The sequence below is a fragment of the Galleria mellonella genome, unplaced genomic scaffold, assembly GCF_026898425.1.
Source record: "Galleria mellonella isolate WM207_F2 unplaced genomic scaffold, CSIRO_AGI_GalMel_v1 utg1053, whole genome shotgun sequence".
Lineage (NCBI taxonomy): Eukaryota > Metazoa > Arthropoda > Insecta > Lepidoptera > Pyralidae > Galleria > Galleria mellonella.
In genome coordinates, this window is record NW_026441968.1 from 750,455 (window position 1) to 775,773 (window position 25,319).

The 25,319-nt window shown below is 37.8% G+C and overlaps 1 protein-coding gene across 1 annotated transcript; it reads right to left on the reverse strand.

The window, feature by feature from the left end:
* Nucleotides 1-975: 975 nt before the first annotated feature.
* LOC113511010 (cathepsin L-like proteinase) lies at nt 976-19,597 on the reverse strand. Its single transcript, XM_026894566.3, has 13 exons — nt 19,482-19,597; nt 18,681-18,771; nt 17,803-17,905; nt 9,694-9,805; nt 9,457-9,589; nt 7,269-7,381; nt 6,456-6,558; nt 6,028-6,105; nt 5,097-5,326; nt 4,032-4,158; nt 2,882-2,987; nt 2,045-2,229; nt 976-1,207 (listed from the first exon to the last, which is right to left on the reverse strand). Exons 1-13 carry the CDS (start codon nt 19,555-19,557, stop codon nt 1,027-1,029), a joined length of 1,638 nt encoding a protein of 545 aa, XP_026750367.2. The 5' UTR covers nt 19,558-19,597; the 3' UTR covers nt 976-1,026.
* Nucleotides 19,598-25,319: the final 5,722 nt, after the last annotated feature.

Below are 25,319 nucleotides of genomic sequence, written 5' to 3' on the forward strand. Positions count from 1 at the left end.
ATAATAGGAGGAAACATTATAGATGTTTCTATTAAGAAATAATAAATATGTTGACATATATAAGTAACTCATACAATTAAAATCAAAATACATACATATCTGTATACAATAATACATATACATACGAGTATAATACAGATACTCCGTATTTCTTTTAATTCGAAAATACTTTTTTACGAAAATATGAAGTTTGGAATTACATAAAATATTAACAGAATGTTATTTATAAAGTAATAATAAGATATCGCCATCTATCGGGTTTTTCTGGACTTGTGAATAAAAATACACACATTATACCTACACCATAAAGTAACAAATAATATCTTATATGTTATATAACAGGATTATATCTGTAAATATTACAGCAAGTATTTATTATTATAATATTTAATAAAACTAGATTAATACATTCCTACGTAAAGATATTGTTTACATTAGTAATACTAGAAAATATAACTAGATGGCGCTGAAACAGTTTTCGCCATTTGAAAATTCTGCCATCTCCAGTCTAACTTTGAAAAAGATTATGCATATTATAACTGAATTAGAACAATTATAATTCATTTATATTTATTTTTCTTTATTAACCAATGTAACAGTTTTCGTCACACTATGGCAAATCAATATTTACATTATAATTTTAGCTTGCTTGCCATTCTAAGCTGCATAAAAAAAGATCTATTTTTTTTTGATGGGTGAAAATTGTATGGTAACCCCGCCTGCACTAACGGTATACACTGGCGGAGCACCAGTGAAGGATGATAGATGAGAATGAAAACAGGCCAGTTAGCTCATCATGATGAAATCATTAGGAATTAACCATGATAGTTTCCAGGGGGAACCGCGAGAGGTCGACCTGGTTGGGTATATTGCTAGCAATGGGATTCTCAGTCTCCATTACTAACAATCCCTTTCCCCCCAAAAAAGATCTATTGATCTATCGCATAAGAAGTTAGTTCGGTAATAAAACAAAAATTATGTACGTGGAATATTTAATATTTAAATACAATATTAATACTTCTTTAATTATACAATTGCATAGTAAGGATAGTCTAATATGGAACAGTTATCAATGTCAGCAGCCATCAAAATGTAGCCGCCTTCGCCCCAATCCGTGCCCCAGGAGTTACGGACTATCCAGTACTCCTGGTCATCACGAACGCCGTACCCGATTATTGTTACTCCATGGTTGATGTCCTGACCTTGGCTGTTTAATTTTTAATTTTAATTTTTGTTTTTATATTAAATTATATGCGAGTAAGTCATGATTTTGAGGGGAAAGGGATTGTTAGTAATGGGGTCAAATAGCCCTATTACTAGCATTATACCCTGTCAGGTTGACCTCCACATGGTTCCCCTTGGAAACCATCGTGACTAATTCTAGTTTAATTCGTCACAATGGGCTAACTGACCTGCTTCATCCTCACCTATCATCCTTCACTGGTGCCCCGCCGGTGTATACCGATAGCGCGGATGGGATTACCATTCCATTATCATCCATTAAAAAAATAGCCCCATTGCTATCTGGTCGACCTCCACGCGGTTCCCATGGAAACAATCGTAGTTAATTCTCAATGAATTTGCCACGATGTGCCAACTTTCCTGCACATACCGATAGCGGAGACGGGGTTACCATTCCATTTCCTTCTTGTTAAAAAAAACCTCCATTGCACCACAGAAGTTGACAAAATATATATACAAAATACTTGATTTGCATTTTTTTTATACAACTTAGAATGGCAAACAAGCTGACGGCCCACCTGATGGAAAGTGGTAACGTCGCCTATAGACATGAGCAGTACCGTGGACATAACAGAGTATACTGTTTCGCCCACGATACACCCCATGCGTTGCCATTCCTGAGGACTCAGGTGTTATTGCTCTGTACCCAGTAAATTCACGCCACATCCCACCCTTCAAACCGAAACACAGCCATGCAAACACAACTGCTTCACGGTTGAAACACGAATGGGACAGCGGTACCCAAGCAATCGACTTTTGTACAGTCTCCCTCTGGTAATGCATGCTTATAGAACAGACTTACCATTCAGGATCGTAGTAAATTCCACTTGAGTATTGCTTCATGTTCATATTGACATGAATAGCCACCGCAACCGGTCCGTACTTGTTTAGAGCTACCTTCAAGGAGTTTGGGCTTCTGGGTGTCACACGTGTGAAGCCAACAATCTCGTGTACAGACGACACGTTCTCTAGCTCACAGTAATCGTCCTAATGATGAAAATAAATTATAAATAATTAAAATACATTTTGTCTCTCTTATATATATATATATATATATATATATATATATATATATATATATATATATATATATACAGACATATATATATAAAAAATAGTAATATTATTATATAATTGTGTAATCTTCGTTATTATGTTGTCCTTAGTCCTCAGGAATGGCAACGCATGGACTGTATCATGGGCGAAACAGTATACTCTGTTATGTCCATGGTACCGCTCATGTCTATAGGCGACGGTTACCACTATCTATTAGGTGGGCCGTCAGCTTGTTTGCCATTCTAAGTTGTATAAAAAAAAAACTATATCTAATTTATGATTCGATCAATCTCTTTTCATTTAAAAGTTCCTTCTTGTCGGTGCAACTAATTCATGCATTCTCTTCCAGCCAACTCTATCCCAGACCATATCTTTGTTCTGTCTAAACGACATGACACCTAGTTTTTCTTTTATCAGTCCCATATAGTTATTCCTCGATCTGGTCCTTCCTCTTCTGCCTTCTATTTTACCTTCTACTATGACATTTTAAAAAATCATGTCGTATAAGGTGATCTATTCGATCTCTTCTAATCTAAAAATAAGATCTAATTCCGTGATTATACCATATACTATTTATGCATACCAGTTCCTCATAAGTTCCGTAGTCCTCAGATGTTGGAATACCATTTTTTGCAATATATTCGAACGCCGTGTCCAACATACCACCATTGCACCCCTCATTACCATATCTGCAACATGTATATAAATAATATTAATTAATGTTATGGTATGATTCATCATAACCACAAAGGATCTATGAAATGATGGTATAAGGCAGGGGGAAGCACAAAAGATCCCAATGGGTCGGCGTGCAACAGCTATGCTGACCCCATATGCGAATATAAGATAAGATGGTTCATCACCATAGAATGATTCTATGTTTTAGGTCTTCACCAACCTTATCCATTTAGGCAATCTAAGACCAATTGTACCCCTTTGTCTTGAGGAGAAAGGGATTGTTAATAATGAGGTCGATCAACCCCACTGCTAGCAATATACTCCACTGGGGGAAAAGGGATTGTTAGTAATGGAGACTGAGAATCCCATTGCTAGCAATATACCCAACCAGGGCGACTTCCTCGCGGTTCTCCCTGGAAACTATCATGGTTAATTCCTGATGAATTCATCATGATGGGCTAACTGGCCTGTTTTCATTCTCATCTATCACCCTTCACTGGTGCTCCGCCAGCGTATCTCGTTAGCGCAGGCGGGGTGGGGTTACCATACCATTTTCACCCATTAAAAAAAATATATACTCTATATACTATAAAAATATACTCCACCAGGTCGACCTTTACGCAGTTCCGATTTATTGCTAGATACATCACGGTGGGCTAACTGAGCTACTTCCTCTTCACCTATCATCTCTCACTGGTGCCCCACCAATGTATACCGATAGCGCAGACGGGGTTACCATTCCATTATCATCCCTTAAAAAAATATATACTCCACCAGGTCAATTTCTACGCGATTCCCCCTGAAAACCATCGTGATTAATTCTTGTAGAACTTGTCACAATGGGCTAACTGGCCTGCCTTCATGCTCACCTATCATCATTCACTGGTGCCCCTCCAGTGTATACAGATAGCGCAAGCAGAGTTACCATTCCGTTCTCACCCAATGGAAAAACCCTGTTACCTTCACCAGATCATCGTTCCAGCCTGTCTTTAGATCTTCTGCAATGTTTCTTTTAATGGTGTGACTATGGGAAAGATAATTACTGCGGTACATACCCCCAAGCACAGTCAACAAGTGATTGCTCGCTTAGGTCGAAACTCTTCCCTCCAAGGCTTTTGGCTATAGCTCCTTCCACAGCGGCTGTTGAGGAGAAAGCCCAGCAGGAGCCACAGTGACCCTGAGCTGAAAGAAATGTAAAGGCAAATGAGTTGTTTGTATGCATTGAACACAATGGATACTGACGGTTGCATTACTCAGTACATACATACATACATATCTGTCACGCCTGTCTCCCATTTTTTTTGATGGGTGAAAGTGTAATGGTAACCCCGCCTGCGCTAACGGAATACGCTGGCAAAGTACCAGTGAAGGGTGATTGATGAGAATGTAAACAGGTCCGTTAGCCCATCATGATGAATTCCTTAGGAATTAACCATGATAGTTTCCAGGGGGAACCGCGAGGAGGTCCACCTGGTTGGGTGTATTGGTAGTAATGGGATTCTCAGTCTCCATTACTAACAATCCCTTTCCCCCCCTGTCTCCCATTAGGGTAGGCAGAAACAATGTAACGCCAAATGCTTCGATCCTAACAAACCTCTTCCGCTTCTTCCACATTCATCAATCTTTTCATACACGCTCGCCGGTTATGGGTACTTTCAATACATACTACTCAATACATTATATCTAATTAATTAAGTAATACCATTATTATTTACGTTTTAATAAAATAATTCTAAAACACTTGTCTTAATTTTTTTGTACAACACAGAATGGCAGACAAGTCGAGAGCCCACCTGATGGACAGTGGTAATCGTCGCCTATAGACATGAGCAGTACCATGGATATAACAGAGTATACTGTAATTTTTTTTTGATGGGTGAAAATGATATGGCAACCCCGCCTGCGTTAACGCTCAATCCCTATTACTAACAATCCCTTTCCCCCCACAGAGGCGTATTACCTTCATCACCATATGAGCTTTTCACTGCCCACTGCTGACTGGTTAAATTTAAATATGCACATACACACACAGCCATGCAAACACAATTGCTTCACAACAGTAACTCAAGTAGGGAAGAGGTACCCAAGCAAACGACTTTTGCACAGAACTAAATACTTACATTTAATTGGCCTGATGAATCCTTCAAGTCTTAGATCCAACTCTTTCGGTAACTCTTCCACCAAAGCGTCCACTTGTTCCAACGTATAGGGGAATGGATGTGTGCCTTCAACTTTCTCATGCGGAGCTCTGGTTCCAGTTAAATATTTGAGTTCCTCATCAGTGCGGTCGGAGAATTCGTTTATCGCCATTTTGTAGCTCAAATTCTTCAAATTATGTTCTCTGATGTGTCTGAAATTAAGATGGCTCGTTACAAAATGTATATAACCCCAAACACAAAGAGATTGTTCGCATTATCCGTCCACTGCTGGACATAAGCCTCCCCCATAGACTGCCATAAAGAACGCTCCTAAGCCACCTGCATCCACTGACTCCCTGCAATGCAATTCAGGTCGTCACTCCATCTAGTGGGGGATCGTCCTACACTGCGTTTGCCCGTACAGGGTCGCCACTCAAGAACCTTTCTTTCCCATCGATTGTTGGTTCTACGAGCTATGTGACCAGCCCATTGCCACTTCAGCTTGCTTATCCTTAAAATAAAATTAACTTAACCTCATTGCTAGCAATATACCCTGGAAGACCAACCTCCCCATGGTTCCCCATTGAAACCATCGTACTGAATTCCAGATGTATTCATCACGGTGGGTTAACTGACCTCCGCCTTTTCATCCTCGCCTATCATCCCCCACTGGTGCGTCACCATCATACACTGTTAGCATAGGTAGCAGCATTACATTCTCACCCATTAAAAAACACCAACAAGGTTGTTAAAAAGCTGAATTTAAACTAGGCAAAATCGCTAAATCAAAATCCCATGGAGTTCCATGTATCCATAGAGCAATAAGCTCTGTAGACACATGGCAGATGAGTCCTAAAGAATTAATGCCAACTGCAAAATACGTATAAATATTAATTTATAAATCAATACCAACCTCCAGTTATGTGAGAAAATGTCCTTCCGAAAGTCGTGTTCGCTTTCTATATATTTCTTTTTATGGTGTTGCAAGTAACTAAAAATCAAGTAAATATAAATTATGTATATAACAATACAAATGATAATTTCAGATCGTGCTCTACAAAAAAACTTAGTTATTTTTATTAAAAAATAAAATAGTTTACTTTGGTATTAAAACTAAAATACTGAAGCGATTTTGATAAAATTTCTATAGAACTAATCTAAAAGTATTTCCTATCAAACATATGTACTTGCAGATTAATAAATTAATAGATAGATAAAAAAGAATATATCAAATCAATTCACAACGAGATAAAAATACAAACGAGACAATAAAAAACAAGAGAGATAAAAATATAGTTTATATGTAATCTCGTAAGTCGTAAGTAAGATCTACCATCTTACCTTGTGTATCCTAAGTTGACGTGTGAAGGTATATCAGGATGCAATATCTGTAGATCCTCTTTCAGATTTTTACCAAATTTTGCGTCAAATGTGCAATCTAAATCTGTAATACAATATGACGAGGTTACAATGAAATAATAATAATACAGTAACAGATATGAGTTTACGTAGTAATTTATCTGGCCACAAAACACGACAGATATGGATTTTCATACAACTTTTGCCGACCCTGTCCGCATGTTCCCAGTACGGCAATTTGGATTTATCTCTAAGAAGATTGTCAAAATAATGCTCGCATTTCCAAGCATGTTTGAGAAATAGTGTAAATCCAGCGGTAATATATAATACAGTAAATAATATTATATTACCATTGAATATATACACAACGCCATCTAGTTTCCATACTAAGCAGAACTTGTACCATAGATCTAGTATCTATGATATAAGTTCGCCAGATGTTGCCGTCTCGTTATATCACATGCACGCGGTAGCGATAACCTGTCTAACCATCTGTTCTCCAAGATCTGTTATCTAAGGAAGCTGGTGATCTCCCATTAAATGAAATTCCGAATTTTCGGACTCAATTTCGTGTTTTTGTTCATACTTAAATCGACCCAGCAAATGGAGCTTAACGTTTCGTTCATCATAAATCCAATCCTAACAGTCCAGAGGAACGATATTTTAATATTTTTAATAATTTTAAGCGGCATGTATTACGTAATTTTAACATCAAATTTCTATTTCGTTCGTCCCCGAAATTCCGAAAAATATTTCATGGTAGGCACTCTGATTCCATTTAAAACAAAGACTTACCATCGCTGAGTGTTAAATCTTCAAGTAGCACAGTTGAATTGAAATTATAATAGTTCGTTATTGTATGTTTAAAAATATGTCCGTTCCATGATTTCGATTTTTTACTTTCATACCTAAAAGTTAACCAATTGTGAAATACAAAATACAACAAAAAAAATTCAAATAACTTTATTTTGTTAAAAAAGTAAGATATAAAGGATGGTACACAATATTTAAATAATAGGGGGAAAGGAATTGTTAGTAATGGAGACTGAGAATCCCATTGCTAGCAATACACCCAACCAGGTCGATCTCCTCGCGGTTCACCCTGGAAACTATCATGTTCAATTCCTGACGAATTCATCATGATGGGCTAACTGGCCTGTTTTCATTCTCATCTATCACCCTTCACTGGTGCTCCGCCGGCGTATCCCGTTAGCACAGGCGGGGTTACCATACCATTTTCACCCATCAAAAAAAAAACTTTAAATACGATTCACACTGTTCACCAAAATTTAGCATACAAAATTCATATAATTTTTTTTTATTTATTCAGGTATATAATGGTCATATAATTATGCTATGAATATAAACAAAAACCGAATGTCATATAGAATATTTTACAATGACAACATATTTACTTGTTAATTAATTATACTTGATTATAAAGACTAAAGAGGGCGAGGGATGGGCAGCAGCGTCCCTCTTAAACATCTCTTAAAGCTGACTGCGGTTACTAACCCGCCTGCCAAGCGTGACAACTACTGGCAATACCCCCCAAGGGGGAGGCTTATGTTCATCAGTGGAGAGTTAAAGGCTAGTATGATGATGATGATGATAAAATCAATTCAATTGAGCCCGATTTCAAAATTTCAAATACACATCAACATCGTCTAGGGATATTTTGAATTTTCTCAATTAACAATTAATCAAAACAGAGGATTAACACCTGAGTCCTCAGGAATGGCAACGCATGGGGGGTATCATTGGCGAAACAGTATACTCTGTTATGTCCACGGTACTGCTCATGTCTATAGGCGACGGTTACCACTTTCCATCAGCTTGTTTGCCATTTTAAGTTGTATAAAAAAATTACTAAAATAAAAATACATACATGTTTAATTCAAATATATACAAGTTCATGTTTCAATATATACAGTTAAATAAACTATTAAAATATAATTTAAGATATTTACATGGAAGAGTCATTGTATTTAGTATATTTATTATATTTTATTTTTCTTTAAAGAAATATTGATTTTTTTCTAGATCAGCGAGGAGGAGGATCAAGCGAAAGTCATTAAGCAAAAAAATTATAACTTTTTAATTTCAAAATGGATTTACGCTTAATCTTACCGAGAATCGCTAGATTGGTTTATTTTGTATTCGCAAAATTCTGCAGAAATTAAGTAGTTTGAGAAATTTTTGGAGAAACACTAATTGGACGTGGATAAATTTGGGTATTTTTTGATAGTTTGTACATTATGTTTAAAATTTGTTGTTCTTAATATTATGTTTGTGTACAAGTACAACAAAGAATAGTTTTAGTGTTTAAAAATCGAAAAGGATAACCTAAAAATATGTATATTACTATAAATATTAATATGTATGTATGTATATTACTAAAAATATGTGTATTACTCCTCTCCATCCAAAGGTTGCCTGGAAGAAATCGCTCTTAGCGATAAGGTCGCCCATTGTTTTCTCACTGTGATTATTTCTTGTAATTGTTTATATTTATAATAAGTTTACTATTGTAATCTTTTGGAGGTAACAATAAAGAGTGTCTATCTATGAATGAAATGCGTGAAGTTGACTATAATTTTACAACAAAATCAGATTGAAAGGTCAAACCACGCTATCATATTAGCAGTTAAATGTCCACTGCTAAACATAGACTTCCCATATAATGATGGTTTGGTCAGTAGTTACCACACTTGGCAGGCGGATTGGCAATCGCAGTTAGGCTTTGTTAATGTTTTGAGCAGGACGCTGCTGCTCATCCTTCGACCTATAAGTTCCCTTATTCGCCTCTTACGACACCCACGAGAAAGAAAGTAATGGTCCATTTTATGCCCGGGAGCAGACGGCAAAAATAATTAAAGTAAATTATGATTCCATTCCAAAAAGGTGAAAAGGAACTTGTCTCCGACTGTCTGTCTGTCACACCGCTATATTTGAACACACTTTATTATTGCATCGTACTTACCTTATGGGAACATCTTTTCCATCAGCCAACCTGTACGTCCATAGAGTCTCTTCTACTCGACCGCCCACGATCCCTAAGACAGTCGTCTCACCGTACCAAATTTGGATTTTTCTACCGTCGTACTCCGTTTCACCTGGTGAAAACAGAATTTTTAGGTTATTGTATTCATTTATTCATATACATATTCATTGAATCTTAATATAATAATAGGTTAATTGACATTTAAGTTTCTACTACCGTTTGGCTCCAAGTTTTCCGTGTCTGGCAACAAATTCTCCATCGAACCTTTTAACTTCACTTTGTTACATACAATTTCGTTCTTTAAATCCATAGTGGCTATCGGATGTGTCTGTAATAAATATTTAAATAATCAAAATCATTTAGAATAGAATAGAATAGAAACATTTATTGCCATACAATTACAATATAAAATATAAATAACATATACAAAAAGTGCCCATACTCGGCAAAAGGAACCGGCTCAGCTGATGCTGTGTTGCAGCGCTGGTTTTCAGCCAAGCCCTCTCTTAACAAAACATAACCAAAGTGCAGGGTACCACTGTAAATTACTTCTTACAAGAATTATTTCTCAAATATACTAATTAAAAAAAAAAGGAAGAACTTTTTATTTGTGCCTATATTTGACACATACATGGCTTTTTATGAAAGACGATGTAGTGACAAAAATCGAAAAAGGAATGTTGCGTTGGTTTGGTCATTTGGAGAGGATGGATGAAAGAAGAATTACGAAAGAGATTTATCGAGCAAGAATGAATGGAGATGTCGGTAGGGGCCGCCCTAGGCGGACGTATGTCAACCAAATAGGCAACGTGCTGAAGAAGGGCCAAATTAAAAGTACCCGTAACCGGCGAGCGTGTATGAAAAGATTGATGTATGTGGAAGAAGCGAAAGAGGTTTGTTTGAATCGAAGCATTTGGCGTTCCATTGTTTCTGCGTACCCTAATGGGAGACAGGCGTGACGGATATGTATGTATGTTTGTATGGCTTTTAATGAAGTAATAATGGAACAGAATGAAATGAAACCTCCTGCTCTATCTGTATCATTTACCAGTAGAGATGGGCAATCCACCTGGGTGGGTTTAAAGTCTGGTGGGTAAAAACCGGGTGTTTTGGGTTTATTGGGTTTAAACCCCATAAACACCCAAATTTTTGGGTGTTTATGATTTTGTACTTCATCATCGTCATCTCAGCCGCAAGACGTCCACTATACTGGACATAGACAATATTATTATGCAGCCTACAGAATAAAAAACTTTTAATTTGATTTTGAGTTTATTAAGAAAGAGATGAAAGTAAAATGTAAAACTACAGTCAATCACTGTCAGATTCAGAGTTATTACAAGCGATGAATTGTATAGGTTCGATAGGCTCTATTTCGTCTAAACTGTTATGTTCATTTACTTGCTCAATGAAAGCTTCTAAGGTATTTTTTCATTAAACTGAATGTCCTCGCATTCAGCTTTATGTTTAAGATTCCAGTTATAACAAATGAATGAAATTTTTTCAGTTCTTTCAGTTGTAAGTCGATTTCTTTTGTTATTATGTATGTAGCCTTGGATACTAAAGGAACGCTCAGTGGCTGCCGAAGTACAGGGAGCTGATAGAATACGAATCGCTACTTTGCTTAACTCAGTGGAACCACAAATACCTTTCCACCATATTAGGGGCTCAATGCTATCTAATGAGCTCCATACAAATCCTCTGGCCCAAAAGTTTTCTTTAGCTTTATAACACGCCAAATCTGCCATTACATTTGACAAACTTAAGTGTTGGCTTAAATTGTAGATAAACTCCATACCCTTAAGTTCTTCCTCTTGAGTAAGTTCGACTCCTAGAGTCCTGGGGTCTAGAATATATGCTGCAAAATGTATTGGCCTCATTGCCATATTGCATCTTGAAGATACTGATGTTAGAATCTGCTGTTTGCTTTCTTCGCTCAATGTCGAAATCTCATTTAATGCAAAACGTATCTTAGCTTGTACATCTCTAAATGTAATGTATGTGCGATGCAAACGATTCTGGTCGCTCTCTAAGTAAAATATGCTTTCAGTGACTGGTTCCAAAATACTTATACATTCCCCTGTCTTCGTCCAGAAATCATCACTTAGAATTAAATCTTTAATATCTCTTGAAATTACCACATCTTCTCTAACTGTTAATATTTGCAAAGCTATCTTATTTGCTTTCAAACTTTTTAACGAAGTAACATGACTTCCCCATCTTGTAGCACAAGGCAATTTTAGTGTTTGTGTAGAATCTTCACCCTGCCTTGATTTTATCAACAAGGAACTTAATCGTTGACTCCTTTTAACAGTTTTTATTATATTTATGGCTTGCATAATAAACACAGTTACTTCTTGTATCTTTACAATATCTTGGCACAACAAGTTAAGGATATGTGCACAGCAACCGAGAGGAACAACATGTGGATATTTGAGTTTTGTTAATTCGAATGCCTTTTGTATATTTCTAGCGTTATCGCCAATAATTTTTTTTTTTTTTTTTTTTACAACACAGGGGGCAAACGAGCATGCGGCTCACCTGATGGTAAGTGACTACCGCCGCCCATGATCACCCACAACACCAGCGGCATTGCAGGTGTGCTGCCGGCCTTTTAAAAAGGAATATACTCTTTTCTTGAAGGTTATGTTGTCGTATCGGTTCGGAAATACTGCTGCTGGAAGTTGATTCTAAAGAATGGTTGTGCGTGGAAGAAAGTGCCTTGAAAAACGCACGGTGGAAGACCGCCACTCGTCCAGATGATTGGGATGAAACTTTAGTTTGTGGCGGGTTGTACGGTGGTGAAAATCAGCAGCAGGTATCAATCCGAACAATTCCTCAGAACACTCCCCATGATAAATTCGGTAGAAGATGCACAGAGATGCAACATCTCTGCGCAGTTTCAGTGGGTCGAGTCGGACAGTAAGGCGTTGACTATCGATAATTCGAGCCGCCCGACTTTGAATGCGGTCTAACGGAAGGAGTTGGTACTGTGGCGCTCCTGCCCACAGGTGAGAACAGTATTCCATATGCGGCCTGACTTGGGCTTTATATAATTTCAGGCGGTGTTCTGGCATGAAATATCGTCTCACCCTATTGAGTACTCCTAACTTTTTGGAAGCTATCTTAGCCTTCTCCTCCAGATGACCGCAAAACTGGACGTCGCAAGATATATCAACGCCCAGAATTCCTAGACTCGACTTTTTATCAAGGGAAGTGCCCTGAAAGTGAGGAGATACGACAAACGGCGTCTTTTTTGCGGTAAACGCGCAGACTTGTGTCTTTTTGGGGTTAAATTGGACAAGATTTTGTTCACCCCAGATCGAAACTTGATGGAGTGAAGTTTCGATTTCAGACACAAGTCTATTCCGGCACTCATCGGTATGTGCCCGCGAGATCTTTGCATGACCGGTATATAATGTATCTCCTGTACTGTCGTCTGCATAGCAATGAATATTACTTATCTGTAACATATCATTGATATGCAGAATAATAAGTACAAGAAACTTATTTGCTCCATACACTTTCATTACTTTTTCAACTTCTTGGCTAAGGTATTCACTAGTGTGAGGATTACTTTCTGTATTCAAACTTTTAACGTATGCAGGTTGAGGTTTTGATATAAGAAAGTTTATTATTCCTTCATTTCTTAAATTAGACCAGCCATCGCACTGAAGGTGTAAGTAACTACAAGCATTTAGTTCCTCATTTAACTCAAAACGCATTTCTCTATATATTTTATCTAAGTATTTTGTCGCTAAAGCTTTACGTGAAGGTATTTTAAATTTTGGTTGCAATTTTTCGAAAAATTGTATCCATAAAGGATGTTGCACCATCGATAATGGCGTCCCTGTTACAAATATAGCTCTCGCTAATTCTGTTTTTATATGATCATCGGTGTCTTGAAACTCAGCATTTATTGTAGTGTTAGCAGACGACGAGGGGCTTATAAAAGAATCATTTGTCTCTATCTCTGACAGTCCAGACATTTTGGTTTTGGACGAGCTATCTTTTATAAGTTTCATAGAGTCTTTTAATGTTTCTGGAGATTTTGGACAAGTGATAAGATGTTGAAGCATTTTGGCAGCATTACTGAATTTGTAGACCTTATTACAAAGCTTGCAAGAAACAGACTTGTTTGGTAAAGTACGGTAGTGCTCCCATATGCGTAAATCTTTAGGTCTCCCCATTGAACCTAAAAAAATGAACGATGATTAGTTGGTCTGACGAAAATTCAACAATAGAGTGCCTATTTTTTTACAATGATTATTTCTTGTTATTTACAATAAATTTATTAAAAAAATAATAAAATAAATAAAAAAAACCTTTGTAAAATTACATCTCCTCGGAGGATTAAACGCAGACGCTAGTTTATTATCGTATTGTTCTGTATTTTTCTCAGCAACTTCTTTAATTCGATTAGGTACTTACGCATATTATGTTAAAAATAAATATCTAGTACACATCTTAGGCTATCCACCATTATTATCCAATGACGACTCTCAGCTAACTATGCACTATCATCCAAAATAAACGTGTATGGAAAATTTTATCCCAGTCGGTTGAGGATTGAGGATAATTGCATCAACATACGAACATACCTACATACTTTTATTTACATAACGCAAGCTAAATAAAAGCTTGTAATAATACATCTAATTTTAAGTTAAAATTGTTAAGTGATCATGATATAATTGTATCATTCAAAAATCCACTTACCTTTAATTATTTCTTGTTAAGTATAAATATTATTTCAAATCTGCTCCCTTAATATGCACTTTTTTACTGCTTTTCCTACCTAACACGTTACCAGGAAGTCACGTTACCAGAGTCAGAGTAATAGTGAACACGTTTGACAGTGATTGTCGTCGCCTCATATTCAGCGTCGACGAATAGGGGAATCCCCAGTCATAATGTATTGCATGCGTGGCGGTCTTACTTCAAATCCATAAACAAAGAGATAATTACAGAACTCGATACTAGATGGCGCTGTTTTTGTTTGAAGAAAGTTTGCGGGCTAAAATACATAGAATTTCATCAATGACTTCCACAAAGAACAACATTTCTGTTTTTTCTAAGTCCGTATCTCTTCCGTATATTTCATAAGATATAAGCTTGGGCTACATTGTTATGCAACGTGATTTTGTCGCTGTCTTGCTAGCAGGGTTGACAGATATACGATTTAAATCGTACTCATACTATTATTTGTCTATTTTTTAATGTACGATCGTAAAGATTATGATCGTAATTCGCACAAAAACATACGACTTTTTGGTTACCTGGCAACATTTTTATTATGAAACGAACATGCTCACATCATCAGTCACATGCAACAATTTATTGGGGATTTCCCCTTCACATCTGGCAGTCCTGCTTGCTAGAATATAGGTAAGTCAGCCACAGTTACTGACGATCGATATTTAAAGGATATTGTTTTTGTGCTAAATATTTCATAAAAACGTTATTTAATACTTTGTGGATTATTAATTTAGTTGATAATCACTGGAAGTAAAATGGATGCTAATTTGAGAGATCAAGATCTTCGTATAAAACAGTTAATAAAAGAAAATCTACGTAAGTACTCTTTTTATACCTAGGTAGGTAAGGTATAATAAACACAAAAGGTACTTAGATCGCGTGTGTTCGAAGCATTTATTCTAATAAATTTAATTTAAAATTGTAGAAAGAAAAAAATGTCTGCCAAGCCGTAGCCGAAGCCGATCTCCAAATATATTTGGCGATAGTGAGACCCAGTGTCCAGATGATTTACCCAGCGTCGTCGCAACAAAGAAAAAAGACGAGGATAAAGTAAAAGAAAATTTACTGAAAGAAGAAACAAACTGTTCTAAATGCTTAATTTATGGAGAAGAGGATAAAAGAAATGAGTATTTCGGACTGTTAGTGGCTCAAGAATTTAAATATATACGGCCATGTGTGCGAACGAGGTGTTATGAAGAAATTTTAAAGTATCTACGGGAAGCAAAAGGCCAACATGTTGATCAACTGCAACATGAAAACACTGAAAATTAATTACTTTCATTTTATTATATATAGATTTTTAAAATTTCCTGAAATATTATTAGTTAACGTTTTATTTAATATTGTAGAATTGATCAATACAATTTATAAAAATAATTTATTGGTATTACTTACATATTTTCAAAAAAATACGTAAAAACCTATTTTTTGGGTGATTATGGGAGTTTATGGGTGTTTATTGGGTTTTTACCAAAGCACCGGGTTTAAACCCGGTGCTTTGCCCATCTGTATTTACCAGAGGGAGACTTTGTACAAAAGTCGTTTGCTTGAACACCTCTGTCCCATTCGTGTTTCAACCGTGAAGCAGTTGTGTTTGCATGGCTGTGATTCAGTTTGAAGGGTGGGATATGGCAGTGAATTTATAGGGTACAGAGGAATAACACCGGAGTCCTCAGAAATGAGAACGCATGGGAGATATCATGAGTGAAATAGTATACTCTGTTATGCACGTGTCTATAGGCGACGGTTACCACTTTCCATCAGGTGGACCGTCAGCTTGTTTGCCATTCTAAATTGCATAAAAAATATGAGCCTCCCCCTTGGGGGGGGGGTTGCCAGTAGTTGCCACGCTTGGCAGGCGGGTTGGCAACCGCAGTTAGCCTTTGGTAATATTTTAAGAGGAATGCTGCTACCAATCTCTCGACTATTAAGTTCCCTTAGGCGCCTCTGACGACATCCACGGGAAAAGAAAAGATGGCACCTAATTAGAACAAAATAAGTATATTAGGAACGAACTGAATCGTTCTTTATGGCAGTCTATGGGGGAGGCCTATGTCCATCAGTGGACGGATAATGACTGAAATGATGAATAAAAATGATGATGAAGTATATTAAAACAAATTTCGTGAAACAAAACTAAAAAAACAACGAGAAGTTTCAACCCATACTAATCTACTCCCATACTAACTAAACAACTGGGTACATCACATTAATATGAAAGACCCAAACCCAAATTTTTTTATTTTGTTTTTTAACCAATATTCCTTTAGAAAAAATGATCATTTTGACTCCCTTTAAAGCAGGCAACAATTTTGACTTCACCCTTCACCTTTCAATAGTCAACTGCATTTTTGGGGGAAAGGGATTGTTAGTAATGGAGACTGAGAATCCCATTGCTAGCAATATGCCCAACCAGGTCGATTTCCTCGCGGTTCTCCCTGGAAACTATCATGAATAATTCCTGATGAATTCATCATGATGGGCTAACTGACCTGTTTTCATTCTCATCTATCACCCTTCACTGGTGCTCCGCCAGCGTATCCCGTTAGCGCAGGCGGGGTAACCATACCATTTTCACTCATAAAAAATAAAAATAGTCAACCGCGCCTATGAGGTCCATCATATTACTCCTGTCAATACACCATTCTTGCTAAGTATTTTCCACCAGGTCATTGTTATTTAGCCTTCTAATGGAAAACTGTAGCCGTGTAGCTCCCGGCATAGAAGGGGCATTCCCATTCCTTTCCAGGAGGGAAAGGAATTCTTAGCAATGGAGTTTGACAGCCCCATTAAATAAATAAATAAATATATACGGACAAATCACACAGATTGAGCTAGCCCCAAAGTAAGTTCGAGACTTGTGTTATGGGATACTAACTCAACGATACTATATTTATAATAGATACATATATAGATAAACATCCAAGACCCAGGACAATCAGGAAAAGATCGTTTTCCATCATGACCTGGCCGGGGATCGAACCCAGGGCCTCCACGTCGCAGGCAGGCGTGTTGACCGCTGCGCCACGGAGGACGACATTGCTAGCAATATGTCCTATTAGTTCGACCTCCACGTGGTTCCCCCTGGAAACCATCGTGAACATTTCTTGTTGTATTCGTCACGATGGGCTAACTAACCTGCTTCATCCTCACCTATCATCCTTCACTGGTACCCCGCCGGCGTATACTGATAGCGCAGGTGGGGTTACCATTCCATTATCACCCAATAAAAAAAAAACACTCTTTTCCCATGGGTGTCGTAAGAAGAGCCTTAGTCGCCTCCATTTTAGTTATATTTTCCATTTAATTTTCCATTTTATTATTATTGTTATATCAGCCGTTGATTGTCCACTGCTGAACATAGGCTTTCACCATAAGGGAAGATTTTTCCTTAGTTGCCAGGCTAGCCAGGCGGCTTGGCAACTGCATTCAAGTCTTTGGTGATGTTTTAAGCGAGGCCCTGCTACCATCACTCAACCATCAAATTCCCTTAGTCGTCTCTTACGACACCTATAAGAAAGGAAAGGGTGGCCTATTCTATGCCGGGACCACAGGCAAGATACTTACTGTATATAAAATCCCATAAGGTTTCTTGGCTTTGCTAACGTAATACTCTTTGCAGGATCCACCAAAGTAATCACTCCGATAACGATCCAACTTTTCACTGTACCTGATTTGGAATTAAACTCAGTTAAAACACCTACATTCCAACAAAGACCAAACAGGGGGAAGAGATTGTCAGGAAATGGGACTAGCGGCCCCATTAGATAACATAATGAATAAAAATGGTAATCCCGCGTGCGCTAACGGTATACGCTGGCGGGGCACTATTGCGTGGAGGTCGACATGATAAACTATGGCATACTGATAGGGTATGTTGATGGCAATGAGGACTAATCTCCCCATTACTAACAATCCCTTCCCCCGGTAGCTGATTATTAGGCTACTGTAGCCGCCCTGCTCAAGCAACCTGGTTTAGGTTCTTGTTCATTAAATATTAACAATGATAATGTGGTAACGCTGTGATGAAAAAGGCAAGACTTTCAAGTATGCATCACCATTACTCCTTACACTGTGGTATCAAACTGATAACTTTATTAATAACTTTCTAACAGTCTGTCCTTAGTCTCTCTCCCTCCCTTACTCGCCTCTTACGACAACCACGGGAAAGGAAGGTTTTTTTATACAACTTAGAATGGCAAACAAGCTGACGGCCCACCTCATGGAAAGTGGTAACCGTCGCCTATAGACATGAGCAGTAACATGGACATAACAGAGTATACTGTTTCGCCCATGATACCCCCCCCCCCCCATGCGTTGCCATTCCTGAGCACTTAGGTGTTATTCATCTATAATCCAGTAAATTCACTGTCATATCCCACCCTTCAAACCGAAACACAGCCATGCAAACTATTCTACGCCGGGACCTACCCGGCGTTACTCACCAAACCTCAAATGGCTTCACAATGCCCGTCACGAGATTAATTTCCTCGGCTCTAAGGTGATACTCCGTCGGGTAATTTATTGTATGATTGCCTGTAATTAAAAATAATTAAATTAAAACTAAACATGCCGTGTGCCCCGGCATAGTATAGGCCAATCCTTCCTTTCCCGTGGCTGTCGTAAGAGTCGACTAAGGGAGGGCGAGGTATTGGCAGCAACGTCCCTCTTAAAACACCTCCAAAGCCTGACTGCGGTTGCCAATCCGCCTGCCAATCGTGGCAACTACTGGCAAAACCCCCCAAGGGAGAGGCTTATGTTCAGCAGTGGACAGTTAAAGGCTGATAACGTTTTAGTACAGCTGTTTATTGTAAAAAAGAAATAATTAAGTTTAAATAATTTATTTTTTATCTAACATTATTTAATAATACCTAATTGTTGCTGAACATAGGTCTCCCTCTATAGGGTTTTACCAGTAGTTACCACGCTTGGCAGGCGGGTTTTTTTGATGGGTGAAAATGGTATGGTAATACCGCCTGCGCTAACGGGATACGCTGGCGGAGCACCAGTGAATGGTGATAGATGAGAATGAAAACAGGCCAGTTAGCCCATCATGATGAATTAATTAGGAATTAACCATGATAGTTTCCAGGGGGAACTGCGAGGAGGTCGACCTGGTTGGGTATATAGCTAGCAATGGGATTCTCAGTCTCCATTACTAACAATCCCTTTCCCATCCCATCAGGTGGACCGTCTGCTCGTTTGCCATTCTAAGTTGCATAGAAAAATGAATTTTTTATACTTACTTTTTTCTTGTTCACAATTACAGCTGTGATAAAACGTTATGGTGAACCATATTAGTAAAGCTGTTAAATAGACCATTTCGGACGACGCCTTGCCACTGTTTGGTTTAACAATCTTGTATTTTATCGATTTAATATTATTTGTGTTTTTATATAAAAATATGTCATAAAAAATGTACATAAAGGCCCGTATACATCATAACATGCTAATATCTATAATCTTGGGGGAAGGAATTGTTAATAATGGGAAGGTCAGTCTCCATTGCTATCAATATATTCTATCAGGTCGACCTCCACGCGGTTCCCCCTGGAAACTATCGTTACTAATTTATCGTTGATTCCTGACGAATTCAACTAGAATTCATCCCACGATGGTTTCACTGGTGGAACGTCAGTGTAGATCGATAGCGCAGGCGGGGTATATTTTTTGTTTAATGGGTGCTATTTGACCCCATTATCGGTATACAATCCCTTTCCCCCAGGATTACCCTTAGGTTACCATGACATTTTCACCCATTAAAAGAAAATCTATAACCTAGTTGTAACGTGCGATTTTTCTCGCATTTATTTCATATAAAGATAGTTAATTATACTAATTACTAATGTAGTAAACTAGTATTCCGCCCAGGTTTCGCACGGGTAAATATATGGAAAGATAAATCAGTATTTTCATCATCAACATCATCATATCAGCCTTTAACTGTCCACTGAGGAATACAAACCTCCCCCTGGGATGTTTTGCCAGTAGTTGCCACGCTTGGCAGGAGGATTGACAACCGCTGTTAGTCTTTGGAGGTTCTTTAATACCACTGAGGTGGCAACGGTCCGTTTTAAAAGTTTTAAAAGGCCGGCAGCACACCTACAATGCCGTAGGTGTTGTGGCTGATCATGGGCGGCGGTAATCACTTACCATCAGGTGAGCTGCATGCTCGTTTGCGTTTGGTTTGGGTGTTGTAAAAAAAAAAATGGTCCACCTGATGGTAAGCGGTTACCGTAACCTATAAACGCCTGCAATACCAGGGGTATTACGCGCGCGTTACTGACCTTGAAGAAACCTCTTTACCCCCCTTTTGAAGAACCCCATGCTGTACCCCCATGTAATTTCTTGGCAAAAACTTGGCAGGGAGCTCATTCCTTAACCTGAGTGTTCGTGGAAGAAAACATCTCTGAAACCGCGCTGTACGCGATCATTTAGGCTCTAGAGTATGAAGGTGAACACCCTGTCGATGGCGAGCCGTATGATGGTAGAAAACGGCCGTGGGCATCATATTGAACAATTCCTCTGAGCACAGTCCGTTGTAAAAGCGGTAAAACACGCAGAGTGAGGCAAAATCTCTCCTAAGATTTAAGGGTTTGATAGCGCTTGTAAGTAAGATGTTTTAACAGAGACGCTGGTGTCCATCGACATGAATATTAGCCTATGCCGGTACCACACGGCCAATATAATATCTATCTATATACCAAATTCCGTTCGAACCTGTACAGCCATATTATGAAGAGTTACAAATATTCAGACATTCTAAGTTGTATAAAAAAAATATAATCTTTCACATTTATTTATTTATAACAAAGTAACAGAATATCAATCAATACTTTAATAAAATAAATATTTTTTATGCAACTTAGAATGTCAAACAAGCTGACGGCCCACCTGATGGAAAGTTGTAACCGTCGCCTATAGACATGAACAGTACCATGGACATAACAGAGTATACTGTTTCGCCTACGATACCCACAATGCGTTGCCATTACTGAGGATTTGGGTGTTATTCCTCTGTACCCTGTAAATTCACTGCCATATCCCACCCTTCAAACCGCAACACAGCCATGTAAACACAACTACTTCACTATAGAAACACGACTGGGATAGAGGTGTCCAAGCAAACAACTTTTATACAAGGTCTCCCTCTGATAACTGGCGGAGTTATGAGGTGACAAACAAACAAAAAATGGAGCCGAATTGAGAATCTCCCTCTTTTTGATTAATATTGAAAAATTTTATTCAAAATAAATATGCTCATGACTATAAACCCTAATGGAGTAAACAGAGACATTTGTCGACGATCTACGTTATTTGTAATGTAAAAATCATAATTTCATTTGTAGGCATAATGTATACGGCACTTAATTATCTCAAACACATAACACATTTTCACTCATATCGAGCAATTTTAATTTGATAAGAATAATTATTAATTTATATAAATATTAATAAGGTAAATAAATAGCATTCATTAAATCGAAATTAAAAGCATCCATTTTGGATAATAGCGACAATTTATATACATATACAAGCTTTCTCCCGCGGTTTGGACCGCGAGAAAATATGTTTTTTTTTTTTAAGAAATAACTAATAGAACCGCTAGTAGTATGTTTAATTTATGTGAAAATAATAAATATAAGAAACATGATAAAAACAATGTGATATGTATATAATAAATCCTTATTGATATTATATATGTGAAAGTGAGTTTGTTTGTTACCTTATACAGAGGAATAACACCCGAGTCCTCAGGAATGGCAACGCATGGGGCGTATCTTGGACGAAACAGTATACTCTGTTATGTCCATGGTACTGCTCATGTGTATAGGCGACGGTTACCACTTTCCATCAGGTGGGCCGTCAGCTTGTTTGCCATTCTAAGTTGCATGAAAAAAAACTTTAAACAGTAATTAGTACAGTACTATTACTTATACTGTGCCTACCTTTACTTTAGAATAAGCCACCTCTTCCTTTCCAGTAGGTGTCGTAGGAGGCGACTAATTGACAGCAAGAGCAGCGTCCCTCTTAAAATATCACTAAAAGCCAAACTGGGGTTGCCAATCCGCTTGCCAAGCGTAGCAACTACTGGCAAAACCGCCCCTTATGTGGGAGGCTATGTTCAGCAATGGACAGTCAACGGATGCTACAATACAAAAAAAAAATGGTCAAGGTATAATTGGTGAGCTAGCTGCCTAACTCTTCTTGCCAGTTTCCACTGTATGTCTGTATTTTTTTTTACGACTTAGAATGGCAAACAAGCTGACGGCCCACCTGATGGAAAGTGGTAACCGTCGCCTATAGACATGAGCAGTACCATGGACATAACAGAGTATACTCTTTCGCCCATGATACCCCGCATGCGTTGCCATTCCTGAGGACTCAGATGTTATTCCTCTGTACCCTGTAAATTCACTGCCATATCCCACCCTTCAAACCGAAACACAACCATGCAAACACGGTTTTATGGTTGAAACACGAATGGGACAGAGGTACGCAAGCAAACGACTTGTTGACAAATGACGACTGTATGTCTGTATGTCAGCCTTTCGTCTTTTAATTTTATACAAACGAAGCAATTGAGCGTCTAAACGAGACAATGTCACGGTATGTCGTTCGTGCGTCACGTGGACACGCCCACCAGCTCGCAACTAACCATTGACCTACTTCTTGGGCAATATTTGCGAAAATTTATAAATATATGTATCATTTTGGTAGTATATACGTTCAGGGGGGAGGGCTTATTAGTAATGCGGACTACCAGTACCATTGCTAGCAATATACCCTATCAGGTCGACCTCCACGTGGTCCCCCCTTGAAACCATCGTGCTGAATTCCAGGTGTATTTATCACGAAGGGTTAACTGACCTGCGTTTTTATTCTCGCCTGTCTTCTCTCACTGGTGTCCCGCCAGTATATACCGTTAATGTAGGCGGAATTACCGTTTCATTGTTGTTCATTAAAAAATAAAATAATACCCTGTCAACTCGACCTCCATGTGGTCCCCCTGGAAACTTCGTGGTTACTTCTCGTGCAATTCTTCACGATGGGCTAATTGACCTGCCTTTTCATTATCACCTATCATCCCTCACTGGTCAAAAAAACCCCGCCCGCGCGTATACCGTTAACGCAGACGTGGTTATCATTCCATTATCATCCATGAAAACAAAAAAATGAATTCACATTCTAACCAGGGAGAATTCCTACTATATGCAATGGGATTCTTATTCCATTACTTTTCCCCGCGCAGGCGGGGTTACAATGTATATAAATTAAAAAAGCAGTGGTAAATGTTTATTCCACCTTAGTAAACCAACAATTTGAACGCACGCGTGAACACAGATATCACTATGTACAGAAATTAATCAATCACTATGTAATTTCGTACACAGTTGTATATACATGCCAGAGGGTGGGATATGGCGTGAATTTACTGGGTACAGAGGAATAACATCTGAGTCGTCAGGAATGGCAACGCATGGACTGTATCATGGGCAAAACAGTATACACTGTTATGTCCATGGTACTGCTCGTGTCTATAGGCGACGGTTACCACTTTCCATCAGGTGGGCCGTCAGCTTGTTTGTCATTCTAAATTGTATAAAAAAAAATTATGGCTCCATATGTATATTTATTTATAATAACTTTACTACTAAAATCTTTTAGAGGAAACAATAAAGAGTATCTATCTATATCTATAATAAAAAAAATCCGCTATAATAAATACACATGGAAACGGTAATGCCATCTTGACTAATATTAGAAGCCATACATACACGGAGAGATTTGTCTCTGCGACTAGTCGAAGCGATAATCGTAGCGATTGCTCTGTTCGGCCACCATAGATTATAGATTAAAGCATCGATTGTCAAAAACATGTCAAAGTTAGTCAGCTAATTTGACGTTTGTCTGACAATTTTTTTTTAAATCAAAATAAAACCTAAGAACCAGAACTTACATAGAAGGAATGATAAAATAAAAATTGAAAATCATATGATTGCCTCCTTTTTTCTTATGCAAATATAATTTTTTTATGCCATCAATTGCTATTTTTTATGCATATTGTTTGCCAATCCAAAAGACCAGGGGGCGTCATTAAAAAAATATTTTTTCAGAGGGAGACTTTGTACAAAAGTCGATTTCACCTCTGTCCCATTCGTGTTTATGTGAAGCAGCTGTGTTTGCATGGCTTTATTTCAGTTTGAAGGGTGGGATGTGGCGTGAATTTTTCAGAGGAAAAACTTTCAGGAATGGCAACGCATGGAGGGTATAATGGGCGAAAAATTGTGTTATGAAAATAAACTACTTTCCATCAAGCTTGTTTGCCATTCTAAGTTGTATAAAAAAAAACACATTCAGTATATAATTTCATTTCATACATAATAAGATATAAACAATATATAATTCATGGCAAAAAAAAGTAAGCAGAACGCATGGCATTCCAGACAAGCCTGTGGTTTTTGATATGCCTGCTTGTTATTTTTGTATTACGGCGAAAATAAATAAATAAAAAGACAATCAGTTGAAACATAAAAAGAGGAAGACTTTGTACAAAAGTCGTTTGCTTGGGTACATTTGTCCCACTCGTGTTTCTACCGTGAAACAGTTGTGTTTGCATGGCTGTGTTTCGGTTTGAAGGGTGGGATATGGATGAATAAATCAAAATAACATCCAAGTCCTCAGGAATGATAAGGGGTATCATGGGCGAAACAGTATACTGTTATGTCCATACTGCTCATGTCTATAGGCATGCTACAGCTTGTATGCCATTTATAGTTGCATAAAAAAAAAATTATTAAAAATTGCTTAAATTTTAATTTATTTGAATAAAATTATCTCTATCTTTCATAAAAAAAAAAGTCGTTCGATTTTCAAACTTCAGATTTCTGTTTAGCACTACTACTGCCCACTCACTACTTGCTATGCCACTGCGTTAGGTTGACTGGAAGAAATCTCTTTTAGAGATAAGTTCGCCTTTGCTAACATTGTTATTAACTTAATGTTGTTACTGTATGTTTTAGTGCAATAAAGAATATATATTTCTAGTTCAAAAATCGAACGGCGACGCGCCGTTGCGTGTA